This window comes from Copadichromis virginalis, linkage group LG9 (assembly GCF_057382275.1).
Source record: "Copadichromis virginalis isolate Kocher_CV1m ecotype Utaka linkage group LG9, C_Virginalis_male_GT1.1, whole genome shotgun sequence".
NCBI lineage: Eukaryota > Metazoa > Chordata > Actinopteri > Cichliformes > Cichlidae > Copadichromis > Copadichromis virginalis.
This window is the reverse complement of record NC_140626.1, coordinates 25,476,775-25,494,265: the sequence shown is the minus strand read 5'-3', so window position 1 is coordinate 25,494,265 and position 17,491 is coordinate 25,476,775. Positions and strand designations below refer to the sequence as shown.

The 17,491-nt window shown below is 39.2% G+C and overlaps 2 protein-coding genes across 3 annotated transcripts; one reads left to right on the top strand and one right to left on the bottom strand.

The window, feature by feature from the left end:
- Nucleotides 1–353: 353 nt before the first annotated feature.
- On the bottom strand, nt 354–5,915 carry mtfr1 (mitochondrial fission regulator 1). The gene is made up of 7 exons (XM_085468446.1): nt 5,827–5,915; nt 5,569–5,667; nt 4,757–4,890; nt 4,411–4,646; nt 3,954–4,197; nt 2,572–2,752; nt 354–1,570 (listed from the first exon to the last, which is right to left on the bottom strand). Exons 1-7 carry the CDS (start codon nt 5,860–5,862, stop codon nt 1,523–1,525), a joined length of 978 nt encoding a protein of 325 aa, XP_085324572.1. The 5' UTR covers nt 5,863–5,915; the 3' UTR covers nt 354–1,522.
- A 636-nt stretch (nt 5,916–6,551) lies between these two features.
- On the top strand, nt 6,552–16,383 carry armc1 (armadillo repeat containing 1). Of its 2 annotated transcripts, none has more exons than XM_085468447.1 (7): nt 6,552–7,126; nt 8,590–8,795; nt 9,310–9,401; nt 12,327–12,519; nt 13,040–13,156; nt 13,521–13,595; nt 14,188–16,383. In XM_085468447.1, the coding sequence occupies exons 2-7, from the start codon at nt 8,634–8,636 to the stop codon at nt 14,377–14,379; spliced, it is 831 nt and encodes a 276-aa protein (XP_085324573.1). In that variant the 5' UTR covers nt 6,552–7,126; nt 8,590–8,633; the 3' UTR covers nt 14,380–16,383. The 2 variants fall into 2 exon arrangements, with proteins under 2 accessions (XP_085324573.1, XP_085324574.1); XM_085468448.1 differs by lacking the exon at nt 6,552–7,126 and adding an exon at nt 7,137–7,202.
- Nucleotides 16,384–17,491: the final 1,108 nt, after the last annotated feature.

Genomic DNA, 17,491 nt, shown 5'->3' with positions numbered 1-17,491 from the left:
AATGCATGTAAAAATTACCTATAAGTTACATCAAAAACAGTTTGAATGGAAGCTGAAATTTATAGAAGGGCAGGCTGTTTAAGGGTACACTGCATGCAGAGATGCAAGTTTTAGAGGAAGTAAATGGGATTTTGTGGTTTCGTCCATGTGAACAGCTGATTAGATATTTGTTAAGCAGCTGAACAATAATAGGTTTATAAAATGTTCAGTCGGTTTCCAGGTTGACTGTTTTAAGTCTATTATTTAATCTGAAATCACACAATGATGGATTTTCAGATAAAAACCTCAAAATGACCAAAACATCATATAATTTCTTCAACTCACAACTTCAGCAAAAATGACAACAAAACAGGTCAGGATAGACATTTTATTTATTAGTTTGATAAATTAACTTTTATGTAAGACAACTTCAACAAAAACAATTACTACTGACGTATCCACTCCACTTTCCCCATGAAAGACAATCCAGCTGATGTTCAGCAGCAATTACATGGCATACATAATAGTCACAAATAGTAACAATGTGCATTCCTTAATTAAACAAAACACTTCCTAAAAACCTCGAATGCCTCTGAATCCAATCCAGACTTGGAAATGTGATGAACCTCTACACGAAAGCAGGATTTATGCAATACTAATGACTTTGGGTACATTTGTTAAAACATGCTGTCAATACAGAGCTTCGCAGTATCGTGTCAGCGTAGTGTTTCTTTAGTGTTGTTGCTGAACTTTGAATCTACGAGAGTGTTTCCTAGCAGAGGTAGAAACAAAACGCTGCATGTGTCCCAGTACCTTTAAGTATCCAGCAGCAGTTAATTTCAAAAAGACAAAAAAAAGGGACATGAAATGCAAAATTTGGTATTGAAAGGCGAAATCCTGAAGGGCTTCAGTGAAATATCTTTGGTTCTTAAAGGCGAATCACACAGAAAAACATATGCATAATTGTGAACCAGCTAAAAGCAAAACTGGCAACTTGGGAAGAAGATGAAATATTATCCAGCGTCACTGAAACCTGACTGATAACACATTAATTTACACTGAGACGAATCTAAGCCATAATTAAGTGTTAAAAACTAAATTATTCACTTAAACCAAAATATAAACAGATCCTAATCATAAAGTAGTCTAAACGTCAGGCAACAAAGTGCACAAGTCATAAAATCTTCCTTTTCTATGAACTCTTCAGCTTTTATGCAGCCTTAAAAGATAGGAAGCTGATCAGCCCTGCTGAGGCGCAGGTTTAACAAAACCCAAAGTTTCAATAATAAAATCAACTTTCACTCGAGACAGACTGAACACAAAAATTAAGACCTTCAGTTCAACGACAACAAATTACAATAAAATGTCTTTAAAAGAAAGAGGTTAATATAAGTTAGAAAAGTGCAAAATCAGTCAGGATGACTGGTGAGACTTGAGGTCGTATTCCGGCAAAAATCCCTTGTCCTTCCAAAGAAACAGATTAGATAAAAAGGAATTTCAATGCATCTACAGAACATCTGGACCTTAGGCTTACATTGTCTGTTCAGACCAACTTTCTTTTTCCAGTTGCTTTCAACATGTGCTGCCCAAACTGTGGAAAAACAGAACACAGCAGAATTAAGTGCATGAGAAATCTGCAGAGCACTTAAACAACTGCATGACAAAAGAATGAATTAAGATCCTGAAATGCTTCTTAAAAATTATATCTGTGCCATCTGAACTGACATCTACAAACACGGAGTTTTAAATATTTTACTCATCTTTTTTGTAAACCGCTAAGTTTTTTTTTGCCCTTTTATAAAAATCAGCTTGTGGTTCTGCTTCAAATTGTTCACTTGTAGCTGAACCAATTAGTGTTGACCGATCAGCATCCTTTAGAGAAACATCAGGTCAGTATGGTTGAAGTTAAAGGATGTTTCAGGTTTGATGAAACATTTTTTTCCATTCATACTTATAAAAACAGCAGGAGTGGTTTTCCAACACGCTAACTACACAGGCTGGTAAACATTATCATAGTTAACTGAAAGTAAACTAAAGACTAAAACTGAATATAATTTTTATTATTTTTTTAAATCGCAATTTACTAAAATAAAAATGAGAAAAATTCTAAACAAAAAAAAAAAAAAAAAATGATGTGATTTTGTCAACTTGGAAAACATAGTTGCCAAATACAGTAACATTTCAAAAGACTAACAGTGAAAATAACAAGCAAACCCACTGTGGACACAACTGAACTCATTTAAAAACAAAAAGTTAAAAGCTAATTCCAAAATACAAAACTTTGAGAACTCCACAGCGAGTTACACGTTTTCTGAGATTTGTTTTCTCCTCACCACTCTGTTCTGTAATTTACAGATTTGATTTACTGACGTCAGCCTGTGATAGATGGTTCATCCAAACACCTGCCAAATATTCTCTGACAAGGCAGGCCTTTTACAAACTGTTCTGAAGAACAACTTCATGCATGGTTCTGAGTAACAGACCATCTGGGGTGTTGAGTTCACTTATTCTCGATAATAAAAGTTGTTTTTTTGTTTGTTTTGTTTTTTTCAATTAATATAAGCCTCCTTATAATACATCAACATTTCTCACCGGAATGGTTTCTTTTTGAGGCTCCGCTTCTATGACAGGAATTTTGAATTCTTCCGTGTCATCTCGTTCACTGTCGTTTCGATGACGATGAGCAAACTTGCGCTTCAAGGCTTCGGCGATGAGAGATGCAGCATCTGCCGGCTCCTTGGACTTTGTTTTGGCATCATCTTCTACCAGACGACTGTAAACACACACAGGTGATGGGGCATTTACCAATGTTACTGTAACGCACCAAATCACTGAGTGTTTGATTCTTTCTCTGTGAACTCCTCCAAAAATTATCAACAAGCAAACCTGGCAGACAGGTACGCCATCATACATTTTATTGTGCCATATCGTTCTCATCTGACATTCCACTCTGCTCTACAGTGGGACATTCCGTTCGGTCCTCAACTGAACTCTCAAATGCACAAATATGTACGACTGTGGGATTTGTATAAAATATTTGTGTACGTCACACAGGTGCTCTAGGCAATGTTTATGCAAAACCTCATCAAGATTAGTCCACTGATCTAGGATGAAATAGGGAACATATAAACATGGGCGCTACTATCACTATAGTACAATGAGAACGTCATCACGTTGCCTAGCAACATGCTAAGAGGATCTTAACGTTTACGGCCCTACAACACCTTGCATTATTTTCATGATAACATCATCTAATTTGATTGAATTAGTTGAATTATGCTTTCTGTATTATGAAGCCTGGAAACCGCCTAGCAACAGTGACGTGTTTTTAGCCTTTATGCACCTAAAAACACCTGAGGAAAGCATCCCATTGTTTTAATTTCACTACAATAGCCTAGCCACTACATGCCTAGCAACCACCTAGCAACGGGCAAAAATGACCCATTTTTTGGCAAACATCATCTACCACCCCTATTTTTTTTTTCTTTTTTAACTTTTCTCAATGTGATTACACATATCAGTTTTCCAACAGCCTGACCAAAGCACACAATACTGTAATATGGGCATGCAGTAGCTCTGGCACTACATAGGAATGTAGCGTGATAAAAAAATCTTGAGTAGCAGCGGCTTAATAAAACAGAAGACGACACTATGTGTCTGATAACATGAAGTTGAATTTGAAGTAATGCATGAAGTCAATGACTTAATGGAGATTCATCTTGAATAAATAAATCAAGTTTTCTAAATGAGAAAAGTGAAATTATATTGCCGGTGTGAACTGTTGCATTAACAAAAGGTGAATCCGAACAATATTTTTGATGCACAAAAGATACGCCTGGATTTTGTGCGTCTGGTGTGAAAGGCCCTTAGCACTTGCATTCACTAATGAGATTTCAAACACCTCAGAAACACTTCACTGGCCACTTTTCATCACTTCCAAATGTATCTCATTCATGTCTTAAGCAGAGGCCTACCTTTTCACTGATCGCAGCTTGACTTTGTTCATGTCCTTTAGGACATCGAGCATGCTGGGGATTTCGGCAGGTCTTGACTCCAAAACTGTCTGGCCGCATGTCTTCTTCCCTCTACGCTCTTTTATTAGTTCAATGGCCGAAAATGTCCGCTGCAGACTTGCGGGTGGGGGTGGAAGAGGGGGAGGTGGTGGAGGTGGTGGGGGAGGTGGCAGGTTGCCACAGGGTAGAGGGGGAGGAGGTGCCCCTGTGGTAGTAGCAAATGTAACACAAAAGAAAGAGGAAAAAAGAAAGAAAATAGAGTATACGCCATGTGACACTCTGCTGCCATCTAGAGGGACATTTCCATTATTACAGTTAAATATGAAGAGAAAAATAAGAGACTATACAGTCATTTAGTATGTTGCAAAAAATTTAAATACAATTTAAAAAAATTTGTAACAGAATTGTTAAGCAGTACCTGGCTGTGCACTCTTTTCTTGAGCCAGAACAATTTGTGCAATTTGAGCCCTGAGTTTTGCAAGCTCAGTCTCCAGCGCACTGATCTTCTGAATGGCTTCGTTGTTGGCAGCAGCTGACGCCTGTGAATCCAAAGCTCCATGATGCATACTGGGTAGAGAGTTCTGGCGGTTTAGGCGACTTCTGCGAGGGTGAGGCCGCTGGGCTCGAAACATGAGTCCTGGTGGGATCCCCGACCTGTTTCCATTGCAGATTTGAAATAAAACTGTCTGCTTCTAGTAACTCTTTACAAGCGCTTAAGTCTTCAGCCTGATTCAGAGATATCTTTCGACAGACTATAGTCTTACCTCGGCCTGCTAAAGTAGTCGTCTTCATCATCCTCATCCCTGTCGATCCATGCAACATCAGCCAGAGTGGCCACCAGGCAGTTCTGCCTCCTGCTGCCAATCAAGACACCAGCTTCATCATGGTATGGATAAAGCTATCAGAGGAGGAGGATTTAAAAAAAATGCTTAGAGGGGAAAAAAAAAAAAAAAAAAAAGCCTGATGATAGCACACCAGACACACATACAACAACTAATGTTAGAAAATCATTCAGTAAAAATAAGGTTAGTTTAGAGGAAAAGCATCTACACATTGTTAATCAAAGGTTCAGGTAGCTCAGTAGGAATTAGTCAGCTCAAGGTTGTTGAAGGTTGCTGAACCAACTGACCTACAGCAGACATACTGCATTCCTCATAGCTACGGAGGGTAGCTGGAGACAGAAGAAAAGAAGAGAAAAGCACAGAGTTGAAGGAAAGTGAAGAACAGCGAGCCAGTTTTTAACATTTTTAAAATGGTAATCAAATTCTTAAAGGTTAAAGTCAGTGTTCGAGCGGTAATCAAATATCCCTTCACCCAAACTGTTTATGGTTCTAAAATGAAAACAGTCAGATGAGCAGAGGTAAACAAAAGTTGAAGAGGACATGTGATTTTGTCACATGGCAGTGACTCCAGCAGGTAGGAGAGACGTGCGTGAAAACAGATGAAGAGAAAGGAATGACTCATAAGAGAGACAACATGTCATTGTCTTAAAAGAAAAAGAAAAAAAACTTTCAATTCTAATTTGCCTTAAATAAGACAAAACTAAAAAGCTCTAATGAGAGTAACTTGGCCTCACCTGAAAATTTACCCTGGGACAGGGTTTAATCGGGAGACTTGTACCAATTCTCCTCACAATACTTCTCGAGGACCCATAAGGCTTCACTGATCCAAAAGCCTGAAACAGAAAAAGCAATAATAATTCAATTCAAAGCAATTGAATAATAACTTAACTGGGTACAGCCAAGTTATTATTCAACTAAATACAGCTCAGTCAATGTGGAACCGTCACCTGACTAACAACAAATATCTGTGTTTAATCAAATTTTTCACATACCAGGTCCATTTCCATCCTTGCATACTCTTTGCTCATTCTTGTCGGTGCGTTTCAAGGGTACACTGGCACACGTGCCAACATCAACATCACCAACCAGTCATCTAGAAGAAATACAAAACAAGAGTGAGAAAGTCAGTTTCAACCACCATCAAACACAACACTTTAAACCAACAACCGCACTGGAAGAACTTTGTGGATCTACAGTATAACAGCGTTAAGATGCTCTGGAACAAAAAATAAATAAATCTCTGCTATGTTAAAAATTAGAAACGATCTTCTTTTTTTCCCTAAAATTTACAATGTGTTTTTTCTTTTTGCAATTTGGCTGCTCTTACATTGTAAATCCTCACTGATATGAATATTTATATGTTTCCCTTTCTATATAACATTAATAAGCCACAAATTTAAGCGTGGGAACAAGCGCTCTGAGCTTAACACAGACCAACGTTTTTATAGAGTGTATGATTAAGCTAAATGAGTGAGTCTCAACTTTAGCGGGCATTTATGCTAACCGGCTAATGATAGCAGCTGGCTAGCTAATACAATCCGATGAATTTTATAAGGATTTGACCTAGAAACACACATTTATAATAATTTATAACTTACCCGAGACAGTTATCACCACGTGTTTTATATTGTATTCACATCCAAAGATCAGTATGTGCCTTACTTCCATTCCAACTTACCGGACTTGCGCTTGTAGAATAACTTTCTCAATTTTTCCACCTTGTCAACACGACGGACATGGACAGCAGATAGTGGCTAACATAGTAGGACCTATGGAATGCATTTTGAGCCAATTGAAAAAAACGATTACGTAGATTAACCTCACGATTGGTTATTATAATTGATTGGCAAAGAAAGTCACCAATTAGCATTGAACTCTAAAACATATCTGTCTCGTGATTTGCTATCACGACAGTCCATTCTACTAGACCATCCAACCACATGCTAGCAAATATGTGGACGTTCGTTATAGTTCCCTACATTTCCCGACGGAGCTATGTCACAGTTAAACTGTTGGGATCCTGGTGGAAAAATGGGATGTCCTTTATGAAGAAACAGCTGTACCCCATTTGCTCGCCACAAAACACAAACACAGTGCAGTGCACAGCTGCTAGCTAAACAGGCAAAGGGGAGATAGAGGCGCAGGCCTGGCGTTACTGAAATAATTTCGTTTCTCTTGTTTTGGGGTTAGCTGTTTGTAACGTAGGATTTTTGTGGTTGCGCAGTCTTTGAATCCGTCGTAGCCGAAGTCACGGGGAATTGTCTCTTGGTTTCCACGAAAACTGACAGGAAGGTATGCTCCAATTGTCAAGTAATGCCTGCTAGCCTAGCTAGCATAGCCCGGACCGTCTCACAGGGCGTGATTTGAGGTGAGGTTAGGGGTCGTAGAAAGTGTCTTTTCACTGAAAGGAGCATCTGTATTTGGGTTAGCGCAAATTAAAGTACTGGTTCAAGTGCCTCATACAACGCTAAACTACTCGATCTTCAGATAGTATGACAACTATCATACATGTCTAGCTGTGTAGTTATAATCCACTTCTCAGTCAGATTGCACTGTACGTTTTACACATATTATTGCTGATATAGTGTTTAGTAGTTAGAACTTGCCGCCAACGCATAACATTATTAGAAATTGTACCATTAACATAGGTTTGCAGCAAGTTAGTTTAAACGTTGTAAGATTTACAATCAACCCAACTTTGTTTTCTAAAGACATCAAGTTATAAATATTTACAAGTGACTTGGATGCAAAAAAATAAAGCTGTATAGACTTTTATACACTTTAAAATAAAAACGTGAACGAAGAGATCAACGAAATACACTTACACACACACTGGACTTTCTGGACATTGTTTTTGCACAACACTGGTCACTATATTCTTCATTTCCGGTTAATACTTGTACAGCTGCTGTTATTGTGTATATATTTATTTATATTTAGATTTCTTCATACATTCTTTTATAGTTCTATATTGTGTATTGTGTATTTTGTTGTACAGTTATTTTATTTTCAACTTTAATTTATATATTTATCTTTATCTTATTCTTCCCAGTTAAATTTACCCTTCATTCTAATTTGTGTTGTACAGTTATTTCATTTTTAACCTTAATTTATATTCTATTCCTTCCTAGTTAAATTTACCCTTTTTAATTTTTCATATTTATTTCCTATCTTATTCATAGCCTTTTCCTTTTTTGTTTTCTTTAGGTCACGAGCAGTTGTCCAAGCATTTCACTACATATCGTACTGTGTATGACTGTGTACGTGACAAATAAAATTTGAATTTGAATTTGAATTTGAAATATGACTAGCAAAATGAATACATTCAATAAAGCTAATAAAAATTAAAGTGATATATATAAAATTATATTATAGGTCCAAATTAATAGATTGTTCGTTTACCTGTGTAATATAGATGTTTTTAGCTGCAAGTCTGGAAAGAGCATCACCAAATGTTTTTTGTTATTCTCTGTGCAACAACAGAAGAATCACATGATCTAAGGTCCCTCCCTAGTTAATGGGCAAGAAATTATTCAGAGAGTTAGTCTAGTGCAAGGCCACACTGTCAACAACATTCACTGCTTTGAGCTTGGCTTTAAATGATCCCAAACCAAATATCTTTGAGCATGTTACCAAATTGTAAAAGATGTGAAAATTAGATTTCAATTAGAAAAGGTCTTTTAAAAACTAAAATTAGCTGCTTCTCTGAGTTGTTCAACATACGCTTTCTAAAATATTCTATCGTTTTATTTTAGGAAGAGACTGTTTTAATGTGTGTGGCATCGAGACAAGAAGCACCATGAGTGCAGAGATGGATGCACTGACTGTGGTGAACCAGTTGCGGGATCTTGCCGCAGACCCCTTGAACCGAAGAGCCATAGTAGAAGACCAAGGCTGTCTGCCAGGTCTTATCCTCTTTTTGGACCATCCAAATCCACAGGTTGTCTACTCTGCACTATTGGTAAGTATGTGGTCACATAAAACACAAAGCACTTGGTTTGTAAGGGAAAACCTCCCCTGCTGTCCTGCAGTGTCAGAACAGGTTTCAGTGACAGTTTAAAGGGCATGTTTTCCACCTGTGTGTAACATTCAGTCACAAGCTTGCACATGGCGCAATATCAAAGAAAAAAAGAAAAAAGGTCCATATTTGGAAACACTGCACAATAGGGACATCTGCTGTTTGATGTGGTGTAAACACTATGCTTTACATAGCCACCCTTCACGACTTCCTCTATAGCCATTCGTTCACATTGTGTGCACACATTTGAAGTGGCTTTATATAACTACTTTTTTCGGTTACCCGGTAAACACAAAGGCAGTACATTTGTATTTATATCGGTTATGTAACATTTAATGTTTGCACATGCATGCCCCTTTTAAAGTCGTGCCTTTTTTTCTTTTTCTTTCTTTTAATATCACAAAGCGTCTTTCAGCTTTTATGGCCAAATAGATAACAGCTGCCCTTGTCCTTGCAGGCCGTGCGCTACCTGGCAGAATGTCGAGCCAACAGAGAGAAGATGAAGGGCGAACTGGGCATGATGCTGAGTTTGCAGAATGTCATGCAGAAGCAAGTCCATGTTCCCATCTCACACACACACACACACACACACATGCAAACACACACACAGAGCACGGACACACATGCTCACAGTGCATTTTCTTTACATGAAACCTTTAACATGTTTTTTTTTTTTTTTTTATTGTTTTGCATGGACAGTGTTTGCCACGCTGCAGAATTTTCCAGGCAGGCTGATGTCCTTCTGTTTGCCATGTCAGGATGAATGTGTGATGAAAGTTGAACTAGAATAGGGTGACAAAGGCTTAAAATGCAGTTTTGCACGTTACAGATTTAAATCCATTTTGTCGTCTCTGAAAGTTCTCTTTGTGCATGTGCTAATTGATGTAGGCGTATATTAGCACTTGTTTTGTTTTGCAGTAAGTAGAATATCTTGCAGACATGGTAATTTTAATTTTTTGTGTTGACTGTCCTTTAAAAGCTTTAGAAGAACATTGCATATAATGAGATCTGCTTTTAAAAACATGATCATAAACATGTCATTTTTAAGAGAGACAACTGCTTTTATCTGATTGAGTGTCTAGAAGCACCTGTGGCAATAGCTCATGCTAACCGTAAAGTAAGCCAGTCACTCCAGCTTGTAGGTGTTGGCATGAACAGTAGCCCTGCAGGAACAGAAGCAAGGTTCTGAGCTTACAGCCCAGTCATGCTGACTTTGAGTGGAGGTCGATCGTAGCTGGACAGAGTGGGAACACATGGCTAAAGGGAAGTGTCTAGCATTGTTGTACAAAACGGGTGTGAATGTGATTTTTAAACCCTTAAGTCATTAAGCTCTCAGGTAGCCTCATTTTCTTCAGTGATTATTATTAAGTATTAAGTATATTTAATGAATTTACTCATAAGAGTGTTTTGTTTGCTGGAAGGCTTCTGCAGAGCTGCGTTAGGAATGTGTGGCACAGCTCTGTGGACCGTCAGGCTCCCAGAGGGTGGCAGTGCCAGACAGCTAATGTCATATGCGGTTAATATGGAAGGAGTGATGACTTGGTGACACATGAAGCAATATAGCCTGCGGGAGTAACCCAGGATCCCTCATAAAATATAAATTCTGGCACAACAATGGCTCCTGACCTCACATGAATTTCTTGCAAAAAGCTGCTGCCCGTGAAATATTATGCTTTGCTGTGAGATTTTTGCAAAATGGACAGTAGCAAATCTGACGGCAGTGCAGAATAGGCATAATTAACTTGTGTTTCAGTTGTTGTGTCTATAATGGCAACATTGTCTTTAGTTGCACTAAATAGCTGCACAAACAATTTTGGAATAGAGCGATGCAAAGAGGAGTTACCTTTAAAGGCTTCCTGTGAATGTGGGTGCCTGTTAATTTCCAGAATCAGGACAATGGGGATGCTTACAAAGCTTAGAATTAAACCTGCGTAACATAGTTTTGGCATTACCAAAAAAAAAAAAACCCAAAAAAACAATAACAACTAGTGACTTCAGCATATTTCTATCTGACTGTTATTAGTGGACTTTAGACTCAGACTATTAAAAACATCAAACATGTAATGAAAGACTTCAGCTACACATAGATCTTGATGTGATGATTATTAAGCAGTGCATGAAACCCACCGTATATACTTTGCTTGTTAGAGGCTTTCATACCGAATTTGGATACCTGCAAGGGGCTACTTACTTTCAAATGTTTAATTCTCTAGATTTCTGTCTGTTGCAGCTCTTAATTAATTTCAGTTTTATGAGTCAGTTCACACTTCCTACAGAGTCTTGCAGGCTTTGGCAATACCGTTTCTACTTTCATTCACGTTAATTGTCATTTTCACAAGCCTAAATTAGCTGATTTATTCTTTGCATCAGAATTACTTCATCTTTTGCACCTTTATTTTCAGTACAGATGTACTTAAAAAGACATCCAGAGACTTATCAGGTAGTTTCAGCTCTGCTCTGCTGGGTGACGCTGACCACTTGCTTGGACATCAACAACATTTCACGGTTCTTTGATGGTCTCCTTGCACTGACTTTGGTCTTTAGTTCACTCCACAGATTTTCAGTGGTATTCAAGTCAAAACTGTTTGCAGGCCAGTCAACAACATTCAGTTTGGTCTTCTGGAGGTGGGTCTTTACCAGGGGCGACGTATGCTTTGGGTTCTTGTTGTGTCGGAAGCGACGGCACTGAGCCATTTTGCTGCTGATTGCTTGAGGTTTTCTGTTAAAACCTTCCCATATCCTTCTTTCCTCATAATTCCTTCCATCTTGATGAGATTCACAGCTCCAGTCACAATGAAACATCCCCACAGCATACTTCTACCACAGCAATTTAATGTGTGGGGATGGTGTTCTTTGGGTTGTATGCCTCTCCCTTCTTCAAACATGAGCAGGATCTCTTTAGCCAAGAGCTTCAGTTTCATCTCTTCTGAGTAACGTATGTGCTTCCAATATATATAATCTTTTTCCTGGTTATCCTTAGTAAGTCAGGTCTCTATTTTGCAGTATTGGCGTTTTTGTTGGTCTACAACCTCGCAGTCCATTGCTGTGCAGGTTTCTAGTGATTGTCTCCTTTAAGACTAAAATTCCTAACTTGGCGAAGTCATTTACTAATGTCTTGACAGTTGTTCTGGGGTTAATAGACGCTTCTCACTCAACGTGTCTGTCTCCTGCTTTTTGAGCGTCAACAATTCTTTTCTCAATTCTGAGCTGGCAACATTTACCTTGATTTTATACGCTTTGAGTCTTGAGTGCTATGGCTAAAACAAAACAAAGCTCAGTTTTTTAGGTAGGTAATAATAATGAACCTGGTAATTTAAAGAAAATAGAAATAATTTATGCTTTCTAAAATTAATATAATTGGAAACTATGTTGGAAATCCTTTTTGCACTATTAAAATGCACTTGGGAATTTTTTGACAAAAACTTCACAGGTGGGCTAGTAACTCATCTGTACATGTACTTTTTGTCACTGAAGGAGCACCTCACCTGGGGAGACCAAACTGCTGGCCTCAGAGATCTATGAGATTTTGCAGTCAGCTGGTAAAGAAGAGGCTGAGAAGGCCGAGGCAGCTGCCGCCTCCTGCCGGCGCAAAGCCCATTTCTTCCTGGGCTCCAACAACAAGAGGGCCAAAACTGTCGTGCTGCACATCGATGGACTGGACGATTCTGTAAGTCCATTGAAGTCTTAACACAGCGTATCGTCAGGCTTCTGTCAGGTCCAGACACATACCAAATGTCCACAGTGCACAAGAGTCTCATGTTTGCTGCTGCCATAATCACAGTGTTTGCCAAACATCATAAGGGTGTCTATCTGGCACATGATAAGAGGGCAGAGGGGTCAGGTTGTAAATGTCAGCCTCTGAACAGCAGGACATTGAGCCTGAAGCTGAATGCTGCTCCCCAGGAAGCTTTCACCTAGCCCGATTACATTACAGCAGACAGACGGCCTCTGATGGGCTGCTTCTCTGTCTCCTTAGCAGAAACACACAACGCTGTTGAAGCTAGAGACTAAAAATCTATAATTTGTTTCCCAAAAGTGAGTTTTAAATAGCAGTTTATTATTTTATCATTAAAATATTTAGTTAAAATTGAACAAAATCACATTTTCAAGCTTATAAATGTATATCTAAGAGAGAATTTCTTCTTCTTTCTGTTCCTAATGGTCACTGTGTCCCTTCCTGCTTTCAGACTCGAAGGAGCCTGTGTGAGGAGGCCTTGCTGAAGATTCGAGGAGTCATTAGTTTTACCTTCCAGATGGCTGTTAAGAGATGTGTGGTCAGGATCCGCTCTGACCTTAAAGCTGAGGTAAAATGTCTGTCCGGACACAGAAAATCTCTTTTAGAGTTCAGGGACACATATTTTGACTTTAAGGCTAATACCAGTTTCATTTGGAAAGCATGTATTAATTTATGGATGATTCGTGTTTTATCATTAACAGTCTTGGAAGTGGTTTTTAAAATTGGTATTTTAAATATAAAATAGTTGTCATTCCTAGCATATTAAATCAGAACATATCTTAACAAGTCACATATAAGTAATCACATTTGTTGGATGGCAAATATTTCATGTTGATACTGGTACCAGATGCACTTGTGCACAGGTTAGCTGACCCAGTAGTATCATCACGTTGCATACTGTTTTTGAAATGAAATGCATTTTCTTCTCCTAGGCGTTGGGAACGGCCATTAACTCCACCAAAGTACTGATGGCTCAGCAGGTGGTGAAGACAGAGGATGGAGGAGAGGTAAAGAGGACCGGCGTGCTTAGATGTGGGAATCAAAGCAATGTTAGACTCGCACTGTTTACATTAAACTCCTTTATATAAAACTGATTTCCCCCTTGAAGCCTCCAGCTGATAGGTCAGTGTGCTCGATGTATGTTGTGTTTATCTGTGTACAGGGAGTCTATCCCCCTGCCTGTGGCTGAGACTTATTCACACTGACATGATTAGCTAGTCACATCTCTGCCTCAGCCTGTAGGCTAGTTTGCTTTTTGCCAAAGACATGACTAGTCCTTGTTGCACCTTTTACAGCAAATAGTCCCCATTCTTCAGTGGCCCACATTCAAAGAGCATAAATTTACCAACTCTATAAAAAATAAGCTATTACCCTATAAATATTTTGAGTGATTATTGCTTTAGTAATTACAAGAAAGTAGCAGTTTACCGTGCAGCCAGCAGGGGTCAGACCTGTCTCACTGCTGTATTTGAACCTAAACTGTGGTTTTAGACTCTGTTGCCAAACAGTTGAGCTTTATGCTAACCCACCTAATCTTATGTATTTGCTTAAAAAAGCACTTTATTCACTTTTTTGATTCCCACCCCTGACTGTGTGCAGCTGGTGGTGCCATTCCAGGAGGATTCAGCGGTGGTGGTCGAGGAAAACACAGACATCCCAGACTACCTGCCTGAGGACGAGAGTCCCTCCCAGGAGCAGGACAAAGCTGTCACACGTGTAGGATCTATCACTGACGGCATGGGCTGGCTCAGTACGGCTGCCAACTTCCTGTCACGCTCTTTCTACTGGTGACAGCTTCGCGTGATCTGCTCTTTGTTCCCTATTTTGTCAAAGGTACCATCCAGCTGCAGACTTAGCATCTCTCAGCCTCCTTCCAGGCTCCAGCCTGCCTCACAGCCCTACACTAGTCTAGACTCCCAGCTCCAAAGCACATAGAGCCCAGCCACACGTGTGCAGCAAGAGCTGGACTGTCAGGTGAAGCCTGCAATAATTTGCGTACATCTATTACGAGCTACACATCCCACTACTGGCTGTATGTGCACAACTATATACTAGCTGCATATGTAATTAAAAGACATAGCCAGAGGACTGAATGAAACCAAATAGCTTTCTGGGAGTGTGTCTCGCTGCGTCGACTGGGTTGCAGCAGGTTTATTTTAATTTTTTGAGGCGATTTTTGTGTATCTTGAAAATAGTGATCTCTTTTTTTGTGCATGATTTTTTTCCCCCTGATGTCTAATTCCAGTCATAGTCCCATTAACACATATTTTTCATATTTTTATCCTGTAATTTCCTAATAACGTAATTTCTGCCTCTCCCTCCATTTTTCTTTTGTTTTTAGAGCATGTTTTTACACTTCTGTGCCAATTTGCCTGATGCTGACCTCCTTGGTTATTGTGTGTGCCTTCTTTGACATTTCACTGTAATTATTATTTATTCATCACTCATTCAAACTATTTGAGAGCTCCGAGCATGTTTAATGTTTGTTGTTTGCTGGCAGCAGCTGCCCCCTCCCCCGGCTTTCTGCCCACTAAGGGACGTCACTTCAGTAGAAATAGTAAATAGACACCAGCAAGAGGACACATTGACTCAGATGTATTAGACTGCATTGCACTCTGGAGGAACAACTAACCGGCCTGTTGGCTGATTAACGAACAAGCCCTCGATGTCTTTGTTTGTGTCTGAAACCAGGACTTTTCTGGTCTTCTAATCAGAAGGAGTGTTCAACCGCGAGCCCTGCAGTGACTGTCGACTTTAGGCTACGTTTGCTTTCAGCTTTTAGTGGAACCGTGTATCAGCACGGTGAAGACAAACCCATTAGCTGTGTGTTTGTCAAATGCTTCCAGTGTTACCTGTACTTCCACTGACATTTTTTTACAGTATTTTAGCGGCTCCTGATGATAAGGTTAGTTTTCAGTTTAGCCAGCAGTGTCCTTAAAGCAAGGATCATGCTGGTGCATGCTCAACAGAACATGCGCGCGCGCGCACACACACACACACACACACACACACACACACACACACATCCATATAGAGGATTTAGTAACGCTGGCATAGGAGCAGTAGTGTAAGAAAGGTATGGTTATGTATGTGTTGCAAATGGCGACTGATTCCCTAAAATCCGATACATGTGAAGGATTTTTTTGAGTTTTAGTAATAATGGTTTTAAGTTGGATTATGAGGTTCAGACGGTTAACACTAATCCTCTTAGTGAGTTTTAAAAGAGAAATTAACCCTTAAAACTAAATCACTCTGTTTTGATATATTCGAGCATCCTGTCTTTTATTCTTTTGATGGAGCGTAGGTGGCAAAGAGATGAACGGCAAGGATTCGAACTGAATAACCTCAACTGATGAACCGTAAACCCTAAAGCAATAATCACTTATGTGTTTAATGTAGTTCAACAACAGCCTAAAAATCAACATTTTTGAACAAGAAGGTGTGAGCTAAAAAACAAGACTTGTGAGCAGTATTAAAGTTGCATCATTAACGTGTCCGTTTTCACAAACCTCCATGTGCGGTTTTGTTCTAACGTTTTCTGTCTGGGCTCATACTGGGAAGAAATACTTGAACAATGTTCAGAATTGTCCGTATGTGTTGATCGAAGTGTAAATTCTTTTTAATTTTAGAGTTGCCACAGCTGTATGGTTGAAAGAGAACCACTGAGTCCTCAGACATGTAACTTCATGTGTACAGACATCCACTGTCAGCAGATGTAGTATAATGTATGCAGATCTTAAAAATGTAGAATTCCACACACTGTTAATGCAAATAATGATAAAGGTACAAATCAAATTTTGTCTGCTGAGTTTTTATTTATTTATTCATTTTGCAACAGATTTCGTTGACCTATCATCTGCACTCCTCTTCTTGCCATGTGCAGTGCTCACACCAGCGCTCCAGACCTCACTTTGTGAAATCAAATCGCTTAGGGCAGCAAGCATTCCTAGCACAGAATTTCAGTTTTCTTTACTGGTGCATGAGCGACGTGCCCCAGGGCAATCCTGCCCACAACTCTACCCCCCCCCCCCCCAAAAGCCTCAGTGCTGGTAGGCAGGCAGAGGCAGCAGCCAACCCCAGCTGGAGGCCCTGAAGCCACTGCTGCTGCTGCTACTACTGCTGATGTGGCTACTGCTGAGCCTCCAATGAAATGCTGTGCCAAGCTGTAGAGAAGGCCTTCACTTATCTGCTGTATCATCTGCATGAACAGTGACCTAAAATAACATTTTTATGTTAATGTTGACAGAAAACTTTAGTCTTCTGAGGCTATAATTTATACTAATGCTTTGTTTTTTTATTGGAAAATATCCTGAAAATGAAAGAAATGTGAAATGAAATGATAAAAACCAGTATTAACACAGCTTGTAAATTCAGCATTATTTGACTTTGTTATTCAGGTATGATCTTTGACAGGCAAACAAACAGTATGGTAGTGAAGAACAGAAAGCAAATCAATATATTAGCCAAAAAAAGAGAAACAAATACTTAATGTGGCTGATTTTAAAGGAGGTCAGACTCGTTTATGAACAAATAACCTTCCTGCCTTCGCTGACTACTTAACTAGCTGTTGTTTCTTCCCCATTATGAGGATATTAAAATTGAGACATTTGTACAAATGTGAGTTGGAGCTTTTTTCTGAGCACATTAAAAGCTTGCACATTCTCACTATTTTAATAGAGGCAACAGTTCGGCATGTTACCCTGATTATTTCAAAAGCGAATCTCTTGTATTTTATGCAGACAGCAGTTCACAGGATGGTAGACTTTTGTTATGAAAGGCCTACAAGTTCCTATTTCTCACGCATCACCACTAGAGAGAGACAGCAGCCTGGGGAAGACGACAAACAAGAAAGTGAGTGGTCCCGAGTATAAATCTCATCACCTGATGAAAACGTTGTTTGTAA